At 42.5% G+C, this 26,496-nt stretch overlaps 1 protein-coding gene across 8 annotated transcripts in view; it reads right to left on the bottom strand.

Annotated features, from left to right (window-relative positions):
* The window catches only part of FAT3 (FAT atypical cadherin 3), a 559,292-nt gene that overhangs the window by 177,961 nt on the left and 354,835 nt on the right, over positions 1–26,496 (bottom strand). For all 8 annotated transcript variants that reach the window (XM_073336876.1, XM_073336917.1, XM_073336926.1 and 5 more), the window contains exon 4: positions 19,609–19,670. In XM_073336876.1, coding sequence (XP_073192977.1) covers positions 19,609–19,670 — 62 coding nt within the window. The remainder of the gene's footprint in view (positions 1–19,608; positions 19,671–26,496) is intronic.

Here is a 26,496-nt window from a genome sequence, read left to right as displayed (position 1 = left end):
ACTGATGGAGACAAGAGTGAAGGCAGACACTTGGGAGGAATGGCAATGATTTAGGTTTTTGCCATGGTAAGCTGAAGTATATGATGCAACATTCAGGAGGAGATAGCAGGGAGACAGTTAACATGCAGGACTGGATGGAGAGAGGAAGGTCAGTAGCAGAGAGGTACGTTTGTGAGCTATTGGAGAAGAGGCACTGGATCAAAGACAGAGTCCCATGGGACACCAAGAGGATGTGGGACAGAGAAAAAGTATCCTGCATGAAAAAAACTGTGGAAAAAAAGAGCAAAGAGTTTTGAGGGGACCCAGAAGAGGACAGAATTGCAAAAGCCAAGAGGAGATTTCAAGGGGGAGGATATGATCAGTGGAGTCAACAGCAGTCAAGGAGGCTCTGGCTGGAGGCAGAGGTTGAGATTGATCTATGCAGAGGTCACTTGAGGCTTTGGGGAGAGTTCTTTCACTAGAGTAGAAGGCAGAAAGCAGAAAGGATCAAGGATGGCACTGAAGGAGAGAAATGTGAGACAATAGTTGTCAATATCACATGCAGTGGGTTTAGAGGTGAGGTGGAGAAGGGAAGCATGTGGTACATGGAGAGGAAGGTGGTGTTTTTGTAGTCTCTGGGATGTCAATGTACCACTCTTTACAAGAGCTAAATTAACTTTTTAAAACAATCAAAATTATATCTATACACTAACAGCTCACACAGGAAGAAGTGTTCCCAAGTAAGAGTGAAGCCAAACTACTCACAGGGAAGACAGTGGTCTCCCATGCTGAACAGGAGGCGAAGAGGAGATGGGGAATGTAAGCAGTGGCCATATTTGCTAAGGGTAGCCTGTAGCCTCAGGGGATGTCTACACTTGCCATTTGAAGTGAAAAAAGTCCCCTTTTTGCCCAAAAACCATGGGAGCATCTATACTTGCCAATGACTTGCCCCGCGGGCCCCCCCCCTCGATGAGAGGTATATAGCTCTTGCCGGTGATGCTTTTGTGGTGATGTGCAGGTGAAAATACGTTCTTCCTGTTTACACAGCTTTTAGCCTCCGGAGAATATCCCACAGTGCCCAGGTGACCACGCTAGCCAGCAGCTCTGCTGCTCTGTTGCCAGGTAAACAGACATTCTCCCCACTCCCTGTAAAGTCCCGGGAACTTTGAAACCCCCTTCCTGTTTTCTTGGCAAGTGCTCACTTATCTGACCAGGTGACAACGCCTGCTCCACGGAGCAAACGATCCCCTGCTTGGAGCAATGCAGAGCTACTGGAGCCGATCAGTGTTTGGGGGAGAGGAGGCTGTGCAGGGACCCAGGATGCCCCGCGATCACCCTCCACCCCATTCCCACAAGACCCATCGTCAAACTGGAGAGAGCTGAACTGTGGGACAGCTGTCCTAGAGCGCTGCTCTCATGGATGATGGAAGTGCTTCTAATGTAAACACTCTCTGACACCTGAGGAATTAAGTGAGTACACAAACCAGAGCTTTACTTTCACTGGTACCCTATCACTGGTGAAACTTACAGCACAAAAACTCTGCAAGTGTAGACATACCCTCACTCTCTCTAAGAACAAAGAGGGTGACCATTCTGAAAGAAGGAAATTCTTTGTGTGGTTCTCTGAAGGGAAACATCAGTGAGAACATTATCCTTCAGTAATTGATGAGGGAGAAACCTTCAGTTTTAAAGGATATTAAGGTGGGAAATGAAAATTAAACCTAAAAAAATCTTCACAAAAGATATCCATTCCACCAGATTATTCAAGATTCATCTCTCTACCAATTTGTGGATAGACTGAAAAGGCTTGAGCCAAAATCAGGAAAAGAAAAGGCTTGATGCTGAGTGCTACAATTCCTAAAGGACCTCTTTTAAAATTAATTTTAACTAATCAATAATTTTACTTGTAAATTCTCAGAAAATGGATTCTGTAATCAACAAGTAAGTGTTCTAATTTTCGGGAGAATACAGTGTATTTCTCATACATAACAAGGAAGCTGTGTCCCTGCTTTAAGTGCAAAACTCACCTCAACCTTAACTACGAAGCTGCAGTTGGAAACCTCCACAATGAGTGTATGTTCTGTATATGTATTACACACAGTCACAAATTAGGAATCCATGGAAGCTGTTAGTTACTGTAAATGATACAAAAACATGACACAGGACTAAAGCAGATATGCTTCAGATAACACAAAGATTCTGTACATCCAGATAGATTCAAATTATGTGAAAGATTCCCTGCCATTTCTGTAGAAGATTAAAACATTGGTACATTTATAAAAACAAGCGTGAAGATTTAGTAAACCAAGATGTCCTCCACAATGACTTTTTGTTTAGTAAAGCATGGAGCGTGGCAAGAGGCTCTGGAGGAGACATAGTAAGGGGATAAATCAAACCAGCGTGAGCCTCGTGGGTGGGCTCCAATCAATAAAATAGAATGACACATCTTCAGAACAGTACAACAAAGTAAAAACCTATGAACCCTGAACTAATCTCTGAGCTAATTCATCAAAAGGAAAGCTACAGCAGACAGAACTCCAGAATTATGACAGAGAATAAGATATAAATGAACTACAGAATTTGCCTACACAAACTTACTGCCAAGAAAAGGTTTAAAACAGGAAGAGGGATGGAAAATCATTATAGCATGTTCCTTTTTATTTCATCATGCATTTAACAAACTTCTGATAGCCTAATTTTCATAAGAACACAATAATGTTGGGTGTTTTAACAACAAAACATCCATCCATTCTGTTTACGCTAAGGTAATGCCCATCATCTCCTAGCTCTCCAAACACAAGGGATGACATAGGACTTGTCCATGCTAGGATAAAAGGTATATTTTTAAAAATGTGTTAGTGAACGCATTTTAACGGACCCATTTTACAACCCTCTCATAGCCAGCTGGCCAAGATAAACCCAAGAGGGGAATCTAGGCTACAGCACAATCGACTAACATGTCTGTGAAATACAACTTGCTCTGTCTAGCTAAATCATGTTAACTGATATGGTTTAAAAAACACACCTTTTCTCCTACTGTGGACAAGCCCACATTCACTGACGAGAAGAGTGTGTGATCTCTCAAAATATATATCGGAAATAAAAATGGGAATGCTGCAGGTTCCTAACTCACACCATGGTAAATCAGGAATAATGGAGCTCAATGGAGTTAAAACTGGCCTAAGTAGACCAGTGTTAATCAGAAAATTAGGTCGCGTGAGAATATTACCATGACATAAAAATAAATGTGAGTTGTCCCTATCTACAGTGACTGCAATGCTATATTATTCAAATGTCAGTTAACCAAAAGGTCATGTTTTCACACTCTCTCATTTTCTAGTTAAAAGCTCAGTGAGATCAGAATCCAGCCCAAGATGATGAGCCCTTCTTGATATACATTTAGGAACCTCAGCTCCCAAGAGCTGCTCAACCCTTTACAGTTCATTTCTCCTCAGAATCTTGTTGCCTGGTAAAATTTGATCTTGTGGAAATGTCCTGCAGCTAATATTCCACTGGGGAAGTGAGATCCAGGGATCCCTTGATGCCAGTTGGCAGAGGGCACAGGGGGTGCATAAGGTTGTACAGGGATCCCCTGGGTCAGAGATATACATAATAGTTCATCAAAGGATGGTATGTGAGGGGGTCTAGGAGAGCCAGTAGCCCACTGGTCATCATAATCAATGCAAAATGTATGTATGGATATTGCAGGAGTTATGTATCTATGCTGAAAATTATGTTCTTAAGGTCTCGGAGTTAAAACAGGTCATCTGGAGATGACATACCTTGGAGATACTTAGTTCAGGCAGGACGTAACAGACACTTATCTCCCTGTCTGCTCATTTGTGCATTGCATGCCTCACAACATACACCTATTTGCATATTGAGTTACAGGCAAAAGAAGAAGTTGTGAAATCTACCAGAAAGGAAATCTACAAGATGAAACGCACAGCAGAGGGGTGTCCTGTTTCTGAATAAAGACAAAGGATTGTTCTGGTATACTCTGAGGTGCAAGAAAACACACTGAATCCTAACCTCAGAGGCAAACTGACAGAGTACTTGTCTCATCAAAGGAGGACCAGAGCCCAGCCTGACTGTAAATCGTTGCAAGGATTTTGGGTGAGCACTATTCTACGAGACATAAGAGCATCTTGTTAATTAAGGCTAAGCTCTAGAATGCATGTGATGATTTTGTTCTATATGTAACCATTTGTTTCCAATACTACACCTTGCTGCTGCTTGAATCTCCATGTTTTGTTAAATAAACTTGTAAGGAAAAAAATCCAAAGGGGACAAGGCCTAAATGAAGTAGTTGGTTAATACTTTAAAATTAAAAGCTAAGATCTGCAGTAGACATGAGTGAAACAAACATTTCCTCTGGGATGCCCCAATTCCAAAGAGTTTATAGAAATATCACACACAAGCATTTCTAGGGTTCACTGTCATTCTCATCTCAATAGTATTGTTTAGCTAATCTGAAATCGATTGTGGATCTCTCACTCCATCTCCTAGCAAATATACAGACAGTCTCTCCCTTGCTGTGGTAAAAATTATGGTCTCAGCGATGTCCACACACCTCTCACTGACAATGTGCATCTTGCACAGGAGCCTAACGGGATTTAAATAAAATAAAAATGGATGTTCGTTTTCAGCAATATTCATGTTGCTTTATATCTTAGCACAAAAACTTCTTTTTTTGCCTTAAAAAAACATTGTAAAATTTAGTCTTCCTGAGACTTTGGCCTCATCTACAGCCTTACTTCTCAAGTTACTGTCTCAAATATCACAGCATCTGGAAGCCACTGAAACGTGTGGTAATCAAGGAAAGAGAGAAAGAAATATCTGTAACAATGCCATGCATTCGCTATTTTGCAGCTTTACTTTCTTGTACAGACCTCTTGGATGAATCCTACTTGGTTAGCAGATGAAGTAGTAATATTTCCAGTCATGCATTTGATAACTCTGTGTTCTTAGGTCACATTAGTAAGAGATGATGCTGTAGCCCATGAGTCACTTATCATGACAGACCGATGTAATCACAGCCAGACGACTTTCACATTCTGCTGTGTCACATTTTATGCCTCAATACTCCTGAGAAGCAGTGTCCAATGTCATATGTAAATCTGGCTCTTGAGCAATGATTTTTAACCTCTAAAGCCAGTCCCTGTCTTTGGAAAGTTCGTTGGCAACTTCTGATAACAGGACTTTCAGAGAAATGGCATTTTTAAGTGTGTGCCACCATTTTGCTGCTATTCATTTTTAAGTGGTCTTCTGTAAAGATTCACATTTAATTCCTTGGGGTGTGCAAAGCAGGGGCAGAGGAGTAAACGCAGACTTCTAGGTGACCCTCAGCTGTTGTCTTTGATACAGAGGTAGAGCCCACAAAGAATGCAGATCTCAGCATCATTATTATTATTATTTGCATTACTGTACTGCCGAGGAGCCCCAGTCATGGACCAGAACCCATTGTGTTAGGTGCTGTACAAACACAGGACAAAAAGACAGTCCCTGCTCCAAAGCGCTTACTGTCTAAGCATAAGACAAGAGACCACGGATGGATACAGACGGAGCAACAGGACAGTACAAGAAAACAATGAGCCAGTATTGGTCAGCATAATAGGCTGTGACCTCAGCACACAAGGAATGCTGCAACTTCCTCTAAGTTGCCTGGGCAGCTTGGCCCACCCAGTGGCACTGCATGCTGGGAACTGTAGTCTCAATGAGCTGTACTGCCACATCATAAGTATCAGCATGTTGAAATCTGCTCCGTTATATAGAAATAAATCCCCCAGACCTGCAAAGTGATCCACAGGCAGGGAGATCCACTGGGGTCTGAGTGTGGCCCACCACCTCCCCAGGAATGAAACCATTGGTTGGGCAAAGTTTGGGACATCCTCATCAGTTTTATACGCCCCCACTCACAAATCAAATTTCAGGCCTGTTAAAGTTTATTTCTTTCCTGTTTTTAAGCATTTTTTGCAATGTTGTCACTATAATGTTGCTTTTATTACCTTTTTAATAGGGACTCTTAGACTTATTTTGCCACTCCAAATGATTTTTAGATCATTCTAGCAATAATCAAAGGCAGCCTACAACTTTTCTCTCTCCTTTCCTTGTGGCAAACACAGCAAAGCTATTCCAGAGAACTGTTAACTAAACAATTTTAAGTTCAAGCTATAAGTAGTAGTTTGCCTTCCTATATTACTAGTTTCTCTTGCATCATCTAATGGACTTCAGTTTTAAAAAGGGAAAGGCAGGTGCCCTCTTGGCAACACTTAAACCTCAGATAAAAAAAGCTGAACCAAATACGTTGTCTAGTTTATACCCCAGTCGCTAGTACGTCACCAAGAAGGAATGCACAGTTTTCTTCGCCAAAAGTGGGCAAAGTTAAAGCTATATGAATAGATGTTTAAACAAATTAATAATTTAGGATTTAAAATAATCAATCTTCTGTATAGTACTAGCTACATCTCAGAAGCTAAGCAGGGTTTAGGTATGTCAGTACATGGATGGGAAGCTTCCACAGAAAACCAAGGATACTGCAGAAAGTAGTGTTGGTGAGATGAAATTCTTCCATAGGGCTCTGTACTAAACCAATGCCCTGGCATGGTATTAGCAGGATACTGTGTTATTTTAAGCGCTACATTTTGGGTGAGATGTCAAAAAGCAAGATCCTTACCCACTTGTGGTCATTTCCAATAATACTCTTCCCCAATTTGATATTCAGGACAAATTTTAAATTGGATAACAACATATCCAAATATCAAAATTCCCCTTGCAGTTTCAATTTTTCATTATGGATGGAAACTAACTTTTCAGAAGGATGTACTTCTGACTGCATTTGCGGGTGGGGAGGGGGAATTATGTTTCCCTCTGATTACTGCACATAAATAGAAAAGGAGGACTTGTGGCACCTTAGAGACTAACCAATTTATTTGAGCATAAGCTTTCGTGAGCTACAGCTACAATAAATTGGTTAGTCTCTAAGGTGCCACAAGTCCTCCTTTTCTTTTTGTGAATACAGACTAACACGGCTGTTATTCTGAAACCTGCACATAAATACATGCTACATAACAAAAAGAAAAGGAGTACTTTTGCGGATACAGACTAACACGGCTGCTACTCTGAATGGTACATAACACAGATTATATAGTGCTCTTTGCTACTGTACTCACAGTAAATGGTTTCACTGGAGCCCTGATATTTTGGCACTTACATCAGATCTGCCCATTTATCTTCATTACAGTCTCTTGTACTGTTACTGACCTCCTTCTCAGAACTATACTAAAGCAGCATGGCAGCAAGATTGATGAGGCCGGTATTTACTGATTTGCTACAAAAGCAAGGCATTTCTGAGTACTGCTACAACATTCTGATTGAACAAAGTTGGTTAAAAATAAGCAGGGAGTCAGCGAAGGCACTCTCTTCCCCTTATTAATAATGATCCTTGAGCTGAAATTTCAAGGGCCAAACCTGTCACAACTGCTTCTTAAAAACCATTAAGTTATAGTTAAACTTTTAAGATAGTTTACATTTCACCCACACTTATCTACAATGGCTATTAGCAGCTATTTTTTGTTCTTTATGGAGACTCTACTGAATCTACCCTTTGATCAATCATTTAGTTAAAAAAGTACTACAGAATAAGGTAAGAAACTACAGAGTCCTTGTCAAGAATTTAAACATGGAAAGCCTACGAGTAAATTTTCAAAAGTGCCTAAGGGTATGTCCACGCTGCAAAGAAAAACCCACAGTGCTGTGTCTCAGAGTCTGGGTCAATTGACTCAGGCTTGAAGGGCTCGGGCAGTGGGGCTAAAAGCAGTAGCGTACGTATTCCTGCTCAGGCTGGGTCCTGGGCTCTGAAACCTGGCAAGGGGGAAGGGTCTTGGGACTTGAGCTCTACTCCAAACAGGAAGATCTACGCTGCTATTTTTAGCCCCACCAGCTCAAGCCCTGTGAGTCCGAATCAGTTGATCCCAGCTATGAGACTTGGTGTCATGGGTTTTTCTTTGCAATGTAGATGCCCTAAGTGTTTCAAAGCCTATGTCCCATTTTCAAAATTGACGAAGGTACTTCGACACTTTTGAAAGTGTACCCTATACTACCAGTGAGGTAAAAGGAGGAAGCAACATTTTACTCCAGCTTTTATGAACCTTCAAATCATGCAGTTCTCAGGTTTTGGAGCCTCTGTTGAGAATTGTACACTAAAACCAGAATCTTCTCTATACAAAAGGCTAATCCCCTTGTTAAACAGAGGGTTTGCAGTGCAAGAGGGTCCTAGCCAACGAAACTCATCAAAAGCATGTACATCTTACAGATGCCTGCTCAGGATGGCTTGAACCAACATTTGCAACAGCTCATTTTAAAACCCCTGAAATTGAGAACGTATACTCAGATCTATTTTACAGAATGAATGTGCAAGTCAATGAGCTGTCACTTGGATTAAATGTTTCACTCCCATCAAACTGCAGATGTACACAGCAGAGCAGGACGGGAATTATTGATATTCCTGGTGTCTCAGAGTAAGCTGACAAAGAACAAGGTTGTAGATCCTTCATGAAATGGTTTACTTTCAGCCTCCATATCTCACTCCAGTTGCTGTTTGCATAAGATCAGGCAACTAATTTACTATATGCAAAAGCTGTAAAATATAACAGTAGGAAGCTCCCAACAAGAAACTCCCTGCAAAAGGCAGACCTAAACTTTTGACTCTCTTCCCAGAGCTAACATTCCAATAACGCTGCCCACTGTTAGCTTTTATGTCTTTGGTGAGTAAGAACTATGCAAGAGAAAAATGAGGGACAAGACTCCAAAAACCAAGAAACATTAGAAAACGAAAGAGACACAAATCTGGGACAGAGACTGGATGAAGACAGGAGGAAGCAGCTGAGAGAGATTTAATAAAAATGCTGCAATGTCCAGTTATTACGGGGGAATAAAGGAAGATTCCCTGCAAATGGTAATCACATCTCATTTTGAAATGGGTATTTATTTTAATTCACTTGCTTAGCAAGCAGATAACTACCACAATTTCATTCTTTTTATCTGATTGACAATTAAAGCATGGATCCATTTAAGATATTTCGCAGAATAATCTGAGAAAACTGCATTGGGGTTGTTGTATGTTAGAAAATAATGTAGCAAGTTGATCATTTTCCCCCAATTTAAACCATCCCTTTAGCAAGTATACAGGAAAGCGAGAAACCATGCAGTATCTGATCCACTGAGACCAAATTACACCTGCCACAAAAAAAAAAATGCTACTAGACAGTAATCATGTAACTATGCCCTAAATCCTAGAATTATTAAATGATTTTAGAAACGTCAAAGAAATCAAACCTTTTTTAAAAAACGGGATAACATACTTTTCAGGGAAGGTTTAAAAGGCACCTTTTTCAAAGAAATAAACAAACGTACCTCTCTCAAACAAAACCAACCCAAATAATTTGAATCTTTCAGCCAGGAAGCAAGATAAGAATTTAGGAAGAGTAAAGTCTATCACCTAAGTAGGTTCTGAAAGTTAATGTCTTCCTTTGTATGTATTCTTTAACTTGTGCAGAATCCTTTAACTGCAGCCATAGGTGTTTGTTTTAAAAAGACAGACACTGGAAAACAGATAACTACAAAAAGGCATACTCTATGACACGAAGGCACTCAATGTGGGTTCAGGAGATCTGAGTTCAATACCTGATGCTACCACAGACTCCCTGTGTGACTTGGGACAAGTCACTTTGTCTTTGTGCTTCAGCTCCCCATCTGTAAAATGGGGATCACGATAAAGAGGAAGTTACTCACCTTGTACAGTAACAATGGTTCTTCGAGATGTGTGTCCCCCTATGGGTGCTCCACTGTAGGTGTATGTGTGCTCCTGCGCCTCTAATCGGAGATTTTTGGTATCAGTGTCCCGTTGAGCCCGTGCATGTGCCCTCTCTCCCTCGCGGTCTGCCTCGAGGCTATTTAGCACTGCACGGGCGGGCGAACCCCACTCCCCACTTCCTTCTCTACCGCAGAGCCCTATAGAGAACTCCGAAGTAGAGGGGAGGAAGGTGGGTTGTGGAGCACCCATAGGGACACACATCTCGAAGAACCATCATTACTGCACAAGGTGAGTAACTTCCTCTTCTTCTTCAAGTAGTGTCCCTATGGGTGCTCCAGTGTAGGTGACTCCCAAGCAGTACCCACCACTGGAGGCTTGGACTTCGGAGTGGAGTCTTTTACTACAGAGAGTACTGTGGAGTCGAAGATGGTGTGAGCGCCCAAATCTGTTGTGATTGCATAATGTTCTGCGAAAGAATGGGCAGAGGCCCAAGTGTTGAGATGGGGTATCCCTACAGAATGTGATTGATCTAAAAACTGACCTCGTGGAGTGTGTATGGACTCTGGACGGAAGCAAGTAGCATCCTTGATTAATGCAACTAGAGACCCATTTGGATAGTCTTTGAGCCGATATCACAGAGCTTTTGGATCTTTCTGTGGACAAAAGGAAGAGTTTACGGGATGTCCTTAAGTCCTCAGTCCTGACCAAGTAGAATGCTAATGTCCCTCTAATATCTAGCATATGTACAATTATCTCCCAGTTGTCCCAATGTGATTTTGGGAAAAAACAGGGAGACGGATCTGTTGATTCATATGGAAAGTGCAGAGAAAGTAGGGAGAAACTTGGGATATGGCCTTAGAGTTACTTTGTCTTTAAAAAAAAAAAAGGCCATGAATGATCGATGTGCCATCAGGGCCGTTATTTCTACTATGTGCCTAGCTGAGGTGACGCAATTAGTAATGATGTCTGCATGGACAGGTGTAAGAGAGAACAAGATGCCCTGGACTCGGAGGGAGGTCTAGTCAAAGCCCTGAAAACTGGGTTAACAGGCTGGTGTGGGTGGTGTCACATGCAGGAAGAGATTCCCAATGCCCTTAAAGAATCTACGAATTAGTGGGTGAGCAAACACCAAGTGGGAAGCTGATTTCACCGTGAGATGAACCTTAAGGAAGCGGAGTTTAAAATATAGTGCAAAATCAAAGGGAGGAAAAATGAGGTTGATTCTCTGTGTTTGAAATGACACAAATGGAGTCGTTTCCATTTTGTAGATAAGTATGTTGAGTGGTCAACTTTTGGTTGTGTTGCAACACATCTTTCAGCTTGTCAGAGCATTCTGCCTCTAAGCGTTGGAACTAAGAAGGAGCCAAGCCTGGAGGTGGAGGACCCTCAGGTTGGGGTGAAGGGTCAGCCCATTGTTCTGAGAGAGCGGGTGAGAGATGGGCTGAAGAGAAACAGGAGGGCATATTGCCATCTGTGTCAGATAAGGGATCCAGACTGGTCATGGTCAAGAGGGGCAATTAGAATAACTCTTGCTTTGTCTCGTTGAATTTTCAACAGAATCTTGGATAGAGTAGGAAACTGGGAAGACATATACAAGTGGGCCCTGTCCCATGGGAAGATGAGGGCAACTGCCAGTGAATGTTTCCCCAGGCCAGCCCTGGAGCAGTAACAAGGACCTTTCTTGTTCTATTAAGTAGCGAAGAGATCCATAGGCCGGGCTCCCCACAGGATGGATATATCTTGAAGCATCTCTGAATTCAGTACACACTCACTGTTGTGAGAAAATTGCAACTGTCGGCTGTGGCGTTCTATATCCCTGGTAGATAGACAGCTGAGATGAGCACATTGTAATGGAAGCATCAATTCCAAAGTTTGAGTGCTGCCTTGTAGAGGGAGGGAGATCTGGCAGCTCCTTGGTGGTTTATACAAAACACACAGGTCACATTAAGTCCGTCATAACCTTTGCGTGTTGTTTTTGATGAAAGGCAGAAAGTGTGCACAGACACTCCCGACAGCCCTTAGCCCCAAAAGAGTGATATGGAAGGTCATTTCTGTGGAAGGCCATTTGTCTTGAACCTTGTGGTTGTGTAGGTGAGCTCCCCAGTGCATTAGGGAGACATGTGTCCCAGGGTGGTGAATGTGGGTAGCGAGAGGAATGCTCTCGGTTGTACTGCATCAAGGTTGGTGCTGATAAAGTCCAGTCACTGTACTGGGGTTAGTATGCCACTACAATGAAGAGAACCTTGGAGAATACCCTGTGTGGAGCAGACTGTACTGAAAATGATCCTGCCCCAAAAGTAAGCAGTAGGAAATCTGCTGTACGATGGTTGTATTGAGATATGGAAGTAGGCACCCTGTAGGTTCAGGGCTAGAAATCAATCTCCTTGCTATAAAGCTGGTCCTAACTGCTGTGAAGTAGGGCAAGGTGACTTCTGAGTGGCGTGACAGGTGTATAGATGGCAGCTTATGCTGTAAGGTATCGTTGTTCAGGCCCTCGACCAGCTCATCAAAAGTGCTTATAAGAGGCAGTTTGAGAGGTCATGGACTGGGGTGCAGCTTGTTTCCACTTTTGAGCCATGGTCCTCTTACACTGTGGCTCATAACAGCACTGAGATGGTGGGTATTGAGAAGATTGTGATCTGTGGTGTGGTTGAGAGGTATATCTTCTTTTCTGTCCCACAGCTTAAATTCCTAAGGAGTGTAACATGGTCCGAGAATCCTTCGGGAAGTGGAGAGAAAATCTGTCTTCTCCGCAAAGCGTTTGGCCCTTCAAACTGGAAGTCTGTAGCTCTTTGAGCAATCTAGAGAGGTGTAGCACAAAAACAACACAACTTGCCTCAGTACCACTGTCATGGAGACTGAGAGGACAACTGTAACAGTTACATCCAGTGCTGTCTCTAGGACCAGTCTGGCTATTAACTGACCATCTCTAAGAATGGTCTGAATCTGTTCTTTTTGTGTTTCCAGTAATGTTCCAGAAACACAGTGGGTTTCCCATAACTAATAAAATTGTATTTGGCCATGTCAGTTTGGTAATTAATGACTCTACACAGTAATGTTGTCGATGAATAGGCCATCTTGCCAAGCCTGATTGTATGGAGTTGACTTGGCACCATGCTGCTTGCTTTGAGCATTAACCACATCCACTATGATGGAGTTGGGTTGTGGATGTTTAAAACAAAGTCTGCCTCTTTGGGTAGAGATGTAGGGCGTTTTTTTGTTTGTTTGTTTTTAAACACACAGTTGCTGGATGGTGTGATGGAGGCTGCAGTCTGCCAGATGACTTTGGTAGGATCTAGAATCACCTCATTAATTGGGAGGACAATTCTAGATGAGAAGGTGGTGTGCAGAATTTCCACCAACTTGTGATATGTATCTGCCACCTCCTGTAGGGAATCAGCAGCTCGTCTGCCACCCTCTTGGTAAGATCCAGAAAGTTCTTAAAATCTTCACCTAGTGATGAGGGGTGGGCAGCACAGCCTCATCTGTGACAGATGAGGAGAAGTGTGCTGGAGGGATAGCTTCCTCTTCAGGTTCTTTTTCCTGTTCTGAAAAAGCTTCCTTCTGCACTGACTCAGGTGCTCTAGACAGCCAGGCTGTAGCAAACCATCTGGTGGACTCTTCCTGACAGACACTGGGGATGGTCACAACGTGTGTGTACGTTGCCCAAGAATTACAATATGACCTTGGGGGGGTGAGATAGGAAAGCGGGCATGGGCGGTGGGCTTACCTCAGGGGGCCCGTACCGCGATTGTAGGTTGGCTTGATGGAATTGGGGAGGACCCTTGTAATGTGACGGTGGGCCACGATGAGGGCCAGGGAAATTATCTCCTCCTGGTCAGTGTCAGATTCTTCAGTGGGTAAGGGTGGTGCTGACTGGGGTATTGGCAGTACAGCCCGGTGCCAAGAGCGACTGTGGGTGCCGGGATGTGCTCGATACCGGGGTCCTGGTACCAAGTAATGGGGATTGTGGTTCTTCCCCAACCATCAGGTCTCCAGGGTACCAGAGCTCATGCAGTACCATGGGTTCATCTGGTACCACAGAGAAGTGTCTGTGGTACGTTGTCAGTACCGATAGTTGGGCAGAGCACTCCCTACATGAGAGTTTTGTTGTGCACAGTACAGAAAGTTTGTTGGTGTCACTATTTTAGAGATAACTGTCTCTATTTACGGTAACTGTCTCTCCCTGGGTACTGAGGCCACTGGTCTCCAGAGTACCAGAGCACATGTGTTACCATGGGCTCACGTGTTACCACAGAGGAGTGTTTGTAGCATGTTGTCAGTACTGATGGTTGGGAAGGTGCAGAACACTTCCTAGATGGGAGTTTTGTTGCACCTGGTACCAAAGGGTTTCTCTGTGCTGCTCTTTTAGAGACGGTATGGTAATTGTCCCCTCTCCTTAGGGGGCGGTACCATTGCCTGAGAGCCTGACTGAGGAAGCCCCTGGGTATGGAGGAGATGGTGCAACAGCAGAGCTCACAGCAGGGGCCCCTTAGCGGTGCCATGCTTCAGAGCTGCTGGGTTCCTACTGAGGTGGCCGCTCTGGGGAGCCCCGCTGGCTGGCCAGCTACTGGGAGTGCACCTGTTGGGATCGGTGCTGAGATGGCCACACTGGGGAACCCCTCTGGCTGGCCAGTTGCTTGGAGGAGCTCTTTTTATGAGCCTCCCCCCACCCCTTCTCTTCTTCTCTCTCTTCTTCTTCTCCTCTTCACGACTCGACCCCTTTTGAAGTCAAGGCTCCGGGGTCAGCACCCACCGGAGTCCCCTGCAGACTGAAGTGTTTTCTCCATAGGGAGGAGTTTTAACTTCAGCTCCCAGCTCCTGCGGCAGGTAAAGCACCTCTGCCAGGCTCTCCCAGGCACAGTGAGTGTCTGGCCATTACAGGGACTGACTCCTGGCAGGAGAGGCACCGCTTGGAGCAGAGAGAGCCAGGCAAGGGGTTGTCATCCTCTAGCAGGGAAGAATGCAGAAGAACCTCATCTTCACTCTTTTTTTTTTTTTTTCAACTGAAAATAAAAAAATAAGTCTACAGATGCCAGGGGAAGGGGGGACACGACTGCCCCCAGGAAACTGAACTTCTTTTCCTTTCTCTCTCTCTCTCCTTCTCCTTTTTTTTTTTTTAACCCAAAGGAATAAAATAAAACAAAAAAACACTAGCCTAACTACTTTTAAGGAGAACAAAGGTAACAAAACAAACACTACTTATGCTAATTTTCACAGATAAGGAAAGGTTTCAGGGTAGCAGTCCTGTTAGCCTGTGTCAGGGGACACTATCACAGGGCCTAATCACATCAGCCACAATATCAGAGGCTCGTTCACCTGCACATCTACCAATGTGATAGATGCCATCATGTGCCAGCAATGCCCCTCTGCCATGTACATTGGCCAAACTGGACAGTCTCTACGTAAAAGAATAAATGGACACAAATCAGACGTCAAGAATTATAATGTTCAAAAACCAGTCGGAGAACGCTTCAATCTCTTTGGTCACTCGATTCCAGACCTAAAAGTGGCAATTCTTCAACAAAAAAACTTCAAAAACAGACTCCCATGAGAGACTGCTGAATTGGAATTAATTTGCAAACTGGATACAATTACCTTAGGCTTGAATAAAGACTGGGAGTGGATGGGTCATTACACAAAGTAAAACTATTTCCCCAGGTTTATCTCCTCCCCTCCCCTCCCCCTTCCTCAGAGGTTCTTACCAACTGCTGGAAATGGCCCACCTTGATTATCACTACAAAAGGTTGTTTTTTCCCTCCTGCTGGTAATAGCTCATCTTAAGTGATCCCTCTCCTTACAATGTGTACGGTAACACCCATTGTTTCATGTTCTCTGCGTATATAAAATCTCCCCACTGTATTTTCCACTGAATGCATCCGATGAAGTGAGCTGTAGCTCACAAAAGCTTATGCTCAAATAAATTTGTTAGTCTCTAAGGTGCCACAAGTCCTCCTTTTCTTTTTACAGATAAGGAAGGGACAACTGCTCATTCCGCCTGAGGCCAAAGGCGGTAGAGAAGGAAATGAGCCCGCGGTGGGGGGAAGGGAGTTCGCCCCTGCAGTGCTAAATAATCTCGAGGCAGACCAGGAGGGAGGGAGGGCACATGCGTGGGCTCAAAGGGACACTGCTACCAAAAATCTCCAATTAGAGGCATAGGGGCACACAAACACATACAGTGGAGCACCCATAGGGACACAACTCGAAGAAGAACAGTCCCCTATCCTACAACGTATTGTGAAGTAATCAATTCATTAAATATTGTGAGGCACACAACTATGGTTTGAATCAGGGGACATATAAATACCTAGATTAGCAGAAGGATGGTTTACATTGGGCAGCTGTGGCAGCGTGGAATAAGCATGGGTATTGGAATCAGAAGACCAGAGTCTGCCACTAATTTACTCAGTGACCCTGGGCAATTTACTTGACCACTTTGTGCCCTGTTTGCTCTGCCTGTAAAGCACCAGTGTGAAGTGCTTGGAGAGCTATGAATGAAAATGTGCTATTAACACTGCAAAGTATTATAACCATTAGCCCCCACAATCTCATCTTGCCTTGTTTTGTTAACTGCTATTGTGAATGGGGTGGACACAGACCAATGGAATTTGCTCTGTAGGTACTTTGTTGTCTGGGAACAATGCCTCAATCAAATTCAAGTTGAGAAAAGGGCATGACTATTTAAAAAATAATTAAAAGGCGTTCTAACCAGGAAAGGTCCATCAATGCCTCATACATGCACCATGCAAGCGGAAACAGAGGTTGCTGGGTCAAGCTCTAATAAGATCCTTTCAGAGGGAGCCAGTTTTACTCTTTTTTATGCCAGACAGACTCTATTGGCAAGAGGGTATGAAACAAAACCGGAAGGGTAATAATTGTACTGTTGGGAGACCATGGTAATCTTGGCAATTAAGGACTCCCTAGGAGGTTAATTAAAGACATTGAGAGTCAAACATTTTACAAAATGTTTCAAGTATGTCATAAAAACGTGCCCACCTTAAACAGCTCAGTTCTCAACCATCAACAGCCTATTTGTTTTTGCCATGCTCAACTTGCCTCTAAGTATGCTGTAAAGATGGCAAATGTTAACTTTTCATTAGCAAATGAAAAGACTGACTAGGTCATCTAGTTCATCTCGCTGCAATGCACAATTCTATTCCCTGCAGTAAGTTTTTGCCCAGTTGGCCCAGTTTAGTTTTAAAAGTCTCAAGCAACAGGGCTCCTTCCACTCTCTTCAAGAGGCTATTCCAGACCTTGCTGTTCGCATTTCTAGATTGCCTACACTTTTCTGTGCTCAGTTCCATCCTATTAATCCCAATTCTAAACCTCCTGTATCAGCCTAAACACTTCATCTCATTCCTTTACATATGCACCTTTCAAAAACTTGTAGACCAATCAATATCTTTCAAACTGTACAAAAATCTGAGGAAAGCATCTAGCGTAGCGGGCTACAGCCTGAGTTTTATAAATAATACAAGAGAGATCCCCCCTGCTTCCACCATTAAAGATGTATAATGCTTCCCTTTTTAAGGGATGAGAATCCTTTGGAAAATTGGCATCTGGTGTGATTCATTCAGATCCCCTGAGAAAACACAGACGCAGAGAAGACTTACAGTCCAGACCAAATTTGTCCAATAAATGATATTACCTCACCCACCTTGTCTAAGACCCAAGTTTCTCAATATATATACTTCAAAATCTATGCCAAATTCACTTCAGCTGGCTATCTTCCCTAGCAGTAAAAGCTGAAAAATCTCCAGTTATCGGAATAAAGAATTACTTAGCTAACTTTCCAACAGAAGAAATCTCTTAAAGGAGAAAAAAAAATCCCTTTATTCCTCCTCATTTATTTATAGCCTGGGATGTTTGGGATTGTACAGAAACATATAGAGGGGAAAAAATTAGCAGGTTAGGTAAGAAATTAACCCTCCTCTCGTTTTGTTTTGTACTAAGCCAAATGCTCAGGATTTTCCTCAAGCAGTACTAACCATGGGAAGGAATATCCGAAACCAGAGGTTACTGCATTATTCTGCCGAATAGTGATTGGAACAAAAATTCATTCTGATCCTGTAAGGGTGCTTAATATGTCCAGATATTCTTTAGCTCACACTGCTGTTTCTAAAAACATATTATATGGATGGCTGTGTCTATTGAATGATCTTTCACAGTGGCCCTGGTTTGCCACTTGCACCAATGTGAATCAGGAGTAATTTCAGTAAATTCAGGGGAGTTACATCACTGCAAATTAGAGTGAGATCAGAATCAAGCCTGGTATATGGAAAAGAATGGAAACATTTTATCACATGGTTTTTAGAGCCACGAGATAGAAATCACCTACTGGACCTCGCAATACACAGGTACGGTTTTGTGAGAGTTAGGCATATTACAGATAGTTATTCACATGAGAGGACACATACTATGGAGAGAGAGTTGAAATAAACCTTCCACTGCAAAGAGTAATTTCTTACTTGGAAACTGTAGTTGATAGGTTTAAATTTGAAATTTCAAAAATGATTCATCCTGATGATCTAGCCAAAGTGAGTAAAACTAGAGTTTACTTCCACTCACATTATAGGGTTTTGCATATAGATTCAAGATGCAATCTTAGGCCTCAATCCTTGAAAAACTTAGACATGTTTAATTGTACACTGGGAACAATCCCACATACAAGTGGTTTTCAAACTTTAGCAACCTGAGGACCCCTATTTTGATTTAAAATATTTCTGAGCCCCCCCATCCTCCCGGCTCAGCCCCAGGCCCTGCCCTTTCTCCACCCCTTCCCCCAAAGCCCCACCCTTGCCCCATCTCTTCTTGCTCCCTGCCCACTCCCTCCCCCCTCCCTCCCTCACTTTCACCAGGCTGGGTGCAGGAGGGGGTGCGGGCTCTGGGTGGGAGTTTGGCTGCAGGAGTGGGTAAGGGGTGCAAGCTCTTAGAGAGAGTTTGGGTGTGGAGTGCGGGCTTTGGGCTGAGGCAAGGGGTTGGGGTGCGGGAGGGGGTGAGGCCAATTCCTGGCCAATGGGAGCTGCGGAGTCGGCACTTGGGGCAGGAGCAGCGTGCGGAGACCTGTCCTCCCCTCACCCCATCAGGGGCTGCAGGAACGTGCCAGCCGCTTCCGGGAGCAGCTCAGGGCCAAGGTAGGCAGGGAGCCTGCCTTAGCCCTGCTGCACCACTGGACTTTTAGCGGCCTAAAATCTCCTGGTTTGGCTTCAGAAGCCTCCGGGAGATAGAGGGAGGGGGAGGAGTTGAGGGAGGGAGGGAGAAGAGTTGATCAGCAGGGACCCCCAGTGTTCCGCGGACCCCAGTTTGAGAAATGCTGCCATATACTTCAATAGCACTAATCACAGGGTGCAAAGTTATCGATGTGCAGAAGTCTTTGCAGAATCAGGTCCTTCCAAACTGCATTAGAAATTCATTAGAGGGACATAGACGACTGAAATATCACATGCTTCTCTGAAATATTTTAACTTATTGTTACAAAATAACAAAAAATTGCTATAACCAAAAGAGATTAGAGAAAAAAAGAATATCTGTCTATTTCTACAGTTTGTTCATGTGTCTGAAAGCATTTTGTGAATTGTCAATTGAATTATTTCCCCTGTATAGTCAGGTTCCCCTCTTTGCACAGCTCTTTCAGACAGCAACAGGAGAGGGAATAGCATTGTCTTAAGGGGGGGGGTGGTTTTCCTGAAAATTAACATGGAAAGTTAGACAACAGGTGTAACAGCAGAAACAAACTTTAAACTCATTATTTGAAATTGGTAAGATTTGAAGATGGAGGTACCCCTTTAATATATATATTCCCCATCAGAGTTTACCTCGAGAAAATGCTCTGCCTGCTGCTCTCGATCCAATTTTCTTGATGTTGTCATAATCAGACCTGCGGGAAAAGGAGAACATTTGATTGTCAATATATGCTGGAGCAACGTAAATCTCTCCACTGACCATAAGAAGCAAGTTCATTTGCTGAATTCTCCAAAAGTGGTGGTAATGGGGGGTGGGGGGATGATTTGGAACAGTATCATGCCTAGTTTTCTTGAGGTCTGTCTGACATCACCATAGTCAGTGTTTGCCTGAAAATGAATCTGTAAGGGGAAAAAAGAATACAATATTAAAAACTGAAAATGGGTTACAATTGTGTTTATATAGTTAATATACTGTAGTTAGTATGGTAAATTCAAAAACCTCAGTAAAGAATCACTAACAGTCTTGTAATTAGGAATTTTAATTAACATTTGCATATGAGTGAAATCTTACAGTAAGAATCTCATTAAAGATTTTAGAGTTCTTGAACAATTAATAGGATGGGATACTGATTACTTCTGTGCCAAAGCTCTATCTTCTGTTATTTAACTTTCTGATAGGTTTTTGATCTCTCTTTTTTGTTATTATATTTGACAAGGAAGGTTATTTCTGTAATAACTCCTTGTATGCATAATGATTTCCAGCTCTTGTGCACTGAAGGTCCTGTACTACGTCATCATTTTGTTCCATGTATAAAGAGCCTTTAAACAAAGTAACTTTTTACATTAAAAAGATCAAGACATCTTTACTTTAAACAGTGCTCTTCTATACACTAATAACCTCATGCAGGATATAGACTTAGCAAAGAAAATATGAGAGACACTCACAGACTTTCCAAGATTCATTACCCTTACCGTGTTGTTAAAAACAATTTTAGCTTTTATTTTTCCTCAGTAGCAATTAAAAGGTTCCACTTCTACCTCACACAGAGTGTTCTTTGAATAGCAGGATACATTGTGTGCTGTCTCGGAGGTAGATTCTGACTAGTGTTAAGACACCAGAATCCCGGAGGTATATATTTCCAGAGGTTTATATTTTATTGAAGACAATGCAATGTACCATATACTTTGCAAGAATTCATTCTTCATGTTTGCTAGAAAAACAGGAGCAGTAATATCCCACGGCTGAACTAAAAGACTTACTTGTTTAATGAGAGGATTTACCCTTCTGATGACCATGATTTTTTTCAGAATAATAATTGTTATTAATTATAATTATTATATTTTACATTTATATTGTGCCTTTAATCTCAAAGCACTCTAAAGCACTTTACACACGGTCGCTTTCTACTTAGGAGGAATCACTTCACTCACCAGTAAAATAGGGGTTATACCTAAGAGTAATGGGATTAATTTAACAAAGAGAAGTCTTTCCTGATATTTCAGGCTAACAACGAGATCTATTAGACTGAAAAATAGACTCCCAAGGGAAAGTGACAAAAACCAGACTAGACTTGACAAAGCATCAGAAAAAATTATATACTGTTGTTATTGAGAATAAACCTGTGCTGGCAAAGGGATGGAAAAGAAAAATGCAACAGGCCTTTTCGATCTCAGATGGTTATAATTCTGTTCTCTGGGTTGTAAGATGACTGCAGTTGTGTGGGTTTGGGAAGGCATCACAGTGGATGACGGGTTTGTGCCATGCATGCAACTCTGTATTCATGCATCCGATGAAGTGAGCTGTAGCCCACGAAAGCTTATGCTCAAATAAATTTGTTAGTCTCTAAGGTGCCACAAGTACTCCTGTTCTTTTTGTGTGAATGTAGCTCATCATATATGAACACAAGGAAGAAGTCACTACAAGCAAATACTTGTTTTCAGCAACACCTTGTAAGAGCAACTGCCCTTTACAAGCAACATTTCCTCTGGGAACATGTTCCCTACTGTGACTTATCAGCACTCCCCATAACAGCAACAGTCGCTTGGGAGCAACATAGCAAAAGGGCACTGATATATTGCTATTAATAACCATCTACTGTATTTAAGAAAATATTTCATTACCAACAAGATTTTAAAGTGGAACTCATTAAGCCCTTTTGTGGCATTAAGACACCACTATAGACCCCTGTGCTCAGACAGGGCATGTATCAACAGAGTTCTCACTATTGCTGAAGATATGACATCTCTTTATATGCCCTCCCACTCTCTTTTTGCTAAGGCACTATTTATAAATGGTACCCAACTTCTTCTTAAGTCAGAAATGTACATGCACAAAGAGTACGGACTGAAGGTCAGATAGTCAAATGCACCCTATACCTTCCCAAACAGTTTTGGATGCATGCTACATGGCCTTTCATTACAGTGAGTGATATGATTAGGGTTCCCTGGCTCCGGAAGGCTCCCAGAAGCGGCAGCATGTCCCCGCTCCAGCTGCTAGGTGGAGGGGCCAGGGGCTCTGCATGCTGCCTGTGCTCACAGGCACCACTGCCACAGCTCCCATTGGCTGTGGTTCCTGTCCAATGGGAGCTGCGGAGCTGGCACACAGGGTATGGGCAGCGTGTGGAGCCCCATCCCCACCCCTATACCTAAGAGCCAGACATGCTGGCTGCTTCTGGGAGCCACGTGGAGCCAGGGCAGGCAGGGAGCCTCCCTTAGCCCCGCTGCACTGTTGACTGGACTTTTAGCGGCCCGGTCAGCAGTGCTGACCACAGCCGCCACGGTCCCTTTTCGACTGGGCGTTCCAGTCGAAAACCAGACACCTGGCAACCTTAGATATGATTTCCGCCCTAACCACCCCATGGAGAGAGCACATCTTACTCTCCTTTTGAAATGAAAAGCTCACGATGGACTCTTCAAACTGAACCTTCCAGTTGGTAGAACACCCTGGCACCTGCCACTGGACAGGCAAAAGGGACGGTCACTATGATCAATTCTCACAAGTGTCATTTTGTAAGGTTGTTGGTTGGTTTTTTGTTTTGTTTTTTTAAAGCTACAGATATTTGTATTACAGTTCTATCCAGAGGCCCCAAACACATCTGGCTCCCATTCTGCTACATGTTCTTCACGCACTGTCTGTGTGTTTATTCAGTGCCTAGGACAGGGGGGCTCCATTCTTGGCTGGCACTTAGGCACTACCGTAATAAACATGATTAATGATAGAATAATAAATACAAACACATAGCAAATCCCTACTACAAAAATGGTTCATATAATTTCAAAGGAATGGCTACAGGAAGAGAAGAGCAGCTATCAGACTCCATACTGAACAAAACCTAGTATACGCTCTTCAATCAAATAATCATCTTACACAGAGATGGCTATAAATGTTCCCTATAAAGGCTGTTGATGTTGGGCCAATTTCATCAGCCCCCACGAATGACTTCAGCTGAATTTCATGGGCTTTTCTCGGAGGAGAATTCAGCCAATGGTGTTGTAACACTTTTTCCCTCTCCAAGTTTATTAATGTAATAAATATGTGACAGTAATAGTACTCAGCAGGACAATTTTAATCTTCCAAGCACTGTACACATGTTAACCAATCCATCTGCACAACGTCTCAGTGAGTATCATCCTTACTTTGAAAGGTGGGGAAACTGAGGCAACTTGACCAATGTCGCCCAGCAGGCCAGTGGTAGATGTGACAGTAGAGCTTGCTTTATTGATAGCTGGTGGGGCTGGAGGATTTAGGGCTACCACCATGCCCCCCCATCCAGGAAGAAGATATTTTGCTGCTCTGTCCAAAGGGCAGCTCGATTCCTGAGCTGCCAGCTGGGAATTGTTCAGTCCAGTCTCTTCCTGGATGCCAGGCAGTAATAAGGGAGGATGTTTGCTGCTCCTGACATTCAGATGTCAAGAGGGGTCATCTCCCCCCCGCACCAGAAACCAAAAAGGGAGAAGTTCCCCTCTTCGAGCTTTGGGAGAGCTTTGTAATCACAGAAGTCTGTTGGGTCAGACAGCTTCAGGGGCTCGGTCCAGAGTCTTGGCTGTACACGAGCATGGGCAATATTGTGAGATTTCCTGCTTCCATTCAAACCAGACAAGAATGTCCTAGCAACGGACCTTCTGGCACATCTGCTCCCAGCCAAGCACTGAAAGTGGGGAGTCAGCTAAACTTTTGTGAATTTCAAAACAGATTAGATCCAGGTCAAGTTCTGGGTCCAGAGAGGCCTGACTAGACTAGTCTTAATTTGCACTTTTACAGAGCCTTTCCCCCATGGATCTCGAAGCAATTTATAAGCATCCCCTGGAGGATAAACTACTATTATCATCCTCATGTTACAGAGAAGCTGAGACACAGGTAAGCGACTCATCTTAGGTCACAGAGTGAATAAGTGACCCCACCAGGAACAGAACTCTGAACTCCTGACTCCATGTCTGCTGTTCTAACCACCGGACAACAAACCCTCTTTGAACAAGTTTACTAACCCTTTGGTGTTAACATATATATAATGTAGCGAACACGTAAGCATAAGAACAGTTATGAGCTCAACAATGAGGCTAGCACTCTGTGGAATGGTAAAATATGGGCATGAAATAACTAATAATAAAATAAGCAAGCCAGAGAGTGTCAAAAACAGTTAGCTTTTATGTTTAGCTTTTTAGTTTTGCTGATTTGTGTCATCTTGGGTATTTTTGTGATATGCAAAAAATAGGTTTCTTTTTTACTTTAAATGATTCCTTTGTGATTTAATTTTTTAAAAACAGTAGTTTTGCTTGGATGGTTAATCATGTGTTTATGCAGCTTTTTATGTGTATCTGGGGAAATACCCAAAAGTACTTATTTGCACTATGGGCCTGATGCCATTCAGGTTTCAAAACAGAAAGCTAGATTCTCAACTGGTGTAAATCAGTGTAGCTCCACTGAAGCCAAAGGACCCACATCAATTCACATAAACTAAGGATTTGGCTGAGAGGATTTTATTGTTTTAATTTTTGGTCTGATTATTTTTAATCATGAGTATATGAAAACCCCACTGTAAATCACTACTTTTTGTGTAACAAGAAAAAAAGTTGTATTTTTTTAATAAATTGATTCAAAAGTCATTTTTAGGCAAAAATCTGATAATCCATGTCCAAGCTCAGCATCCATTATTTTATTTGTCTGTGCAAGTTGTACTTTCTTTGAATACATAAAATGTCATTTAACTCCTACCAAAGCTGCAAATCAAAATTAAGTTTTGCCAGTTTTGCCAACCTTTCTGATAGTTTACCATGTACAGTACTGAAAATGTAAACATATTTTATAGGATTGTGTTACTCTAACACAAAGCTCATGGTTTTTGGCAGCCTATATGATTAACTTGCCAAGGAATGTGGGTCTGATATGCAGGCTGAGAGAGTATCTTGAGTAAAAGCAGACAGGTAAAGGAGAAGCTAATATGTGACTTTTCACCAACACTGAATCTCCCCTTTTAAGTCTAAGATGGAATTGATGTTGATTAAAATGGAGGATTGCAAATAAACAAATGAGGAAATAATGCTACAACTGTACTCTTCAAAGATGTGATCCCAGAATCCCATATTTAATGGGCAAAGGAATTAAATAAAGGTCCTAAAAAGTATCATCCAGAGCAGACGGGCTACGCTGTGCTGGGCACATGAAGCCCTGGCTTGCACTCTCAGAAAGCCCATCTGTCCCTAAGCTGGTAACATCCATATTGTACAGGTCAGTATTTCTATGCATTCTTAAAAAGGCAAGGGAAAAGGATATGCAAGATTTGTGATGAGCAGGATTCGTGGAATTGCTCCTCCTACATGTACTGTCTCATGCAGCTCAGTTGCAAACCAGATGAAACTGTATCCCAACTCCAGTACTTCCAAAGCAAAACAAAAAAAACCCAAAAAAACAGAGGGACGTGCAGACTGGTTTAATAGGAATTGAGAAACCAAACTGCAAGGGATGAAATTACTTATTTCCATCCTCCATCAGCCTGGGCAAATGGGCATTTAAGAGCAGTAGTCCAACAGCAACACAAATGAGCTGCATAGGTCCTGCTTATCGTTATGGCAGCTGGCAGAACACACTTTCCAAAATGTGTTGGTAAACTGCTCTACAAAACTCAAGATGATATCTCTGCTCTTGGAGCCGAGAAGTAGACATGGCCCCTGGTCCAGTGTACCTTGATTGCTAATGCTCCTTCTAAGGTCATTCCCCTAATCAAACCTGCCAGGCCCTTTTAAGGAATTTTAAAACCATACTGCCAAATAACACTCAGCAACACACAGTGATCGGATTAGCACCTAATGAGTTGTAATTTAAACTGCTGCTGCACACCCATTGCATTACTAGCTCCAGCTTCACTCCTAATGTGTTGGCTACCTTGAGTTTAAAGGACCAGTTAACTCAAACTAGACATTTGTGTATGCAAACAGGAGTGTGGGTTGGGGCAACACTCGAGTTATATCTTGAGTTAACAATACAGTGAAGATAAATCCTTAGGTTAATCAACTTTTCATAATCTTATTTAATATGTATTATCCTAAATGTTTGCATTAGAGATATTTGGAATATTCTCAACTGCTATCAATTATTTACATACACAGTCTGACTGGTTAATATCACTGTAGCCATCATTAATGTTACCCTATGAGGAAGTAAACAAACCTGTGGACTCATCACATGACTATATTCAGCGAGGATTTTCTTCCTGTATGTAAAAATCAATACATATCATCCTTACATATATTTGACTTCTGAGAAATATTTATTTAGTGGATCTTAGGTACCAAGGCACCTAAAGACTGAAAGTTAGTTTGCCGCAGATATTCTTTCATACAGAATATTTGAGTTTCCCTAATAGGTCTAATACTAATATTAATCCAGGGAGAGCTCAGTAGCTTTTTCCAATGAAAATCAATTATTTTGATTCTAACTGTAGGGTCAGATTCTGATAACCTTATTCGAGCTGAGCAGCAATTGACTCTAGGGATGATTCTGTTTTCAATGTGTCTCTTCTCTCA

This window comes from Lepidochelys kempii, chromosome 1 (assembly GCF_965140265.1).
Source record: "Lepidochelys kempii isolate rLepKem1 chromosome 1, rLepKem1.hap2, whole genome shotgun sequence".
Taxonomy (NCBI): domain Eukaryota; kingdom Metazoa; phylum Chordata; order Testudines; family Cheloniidae; genus Lepidochelys; species Lepidochelys kempii.
Note: the sequence above shows the minus strand (reverse complement) of the source record. Positions and strands in the feature narration are given on the sequence as shown.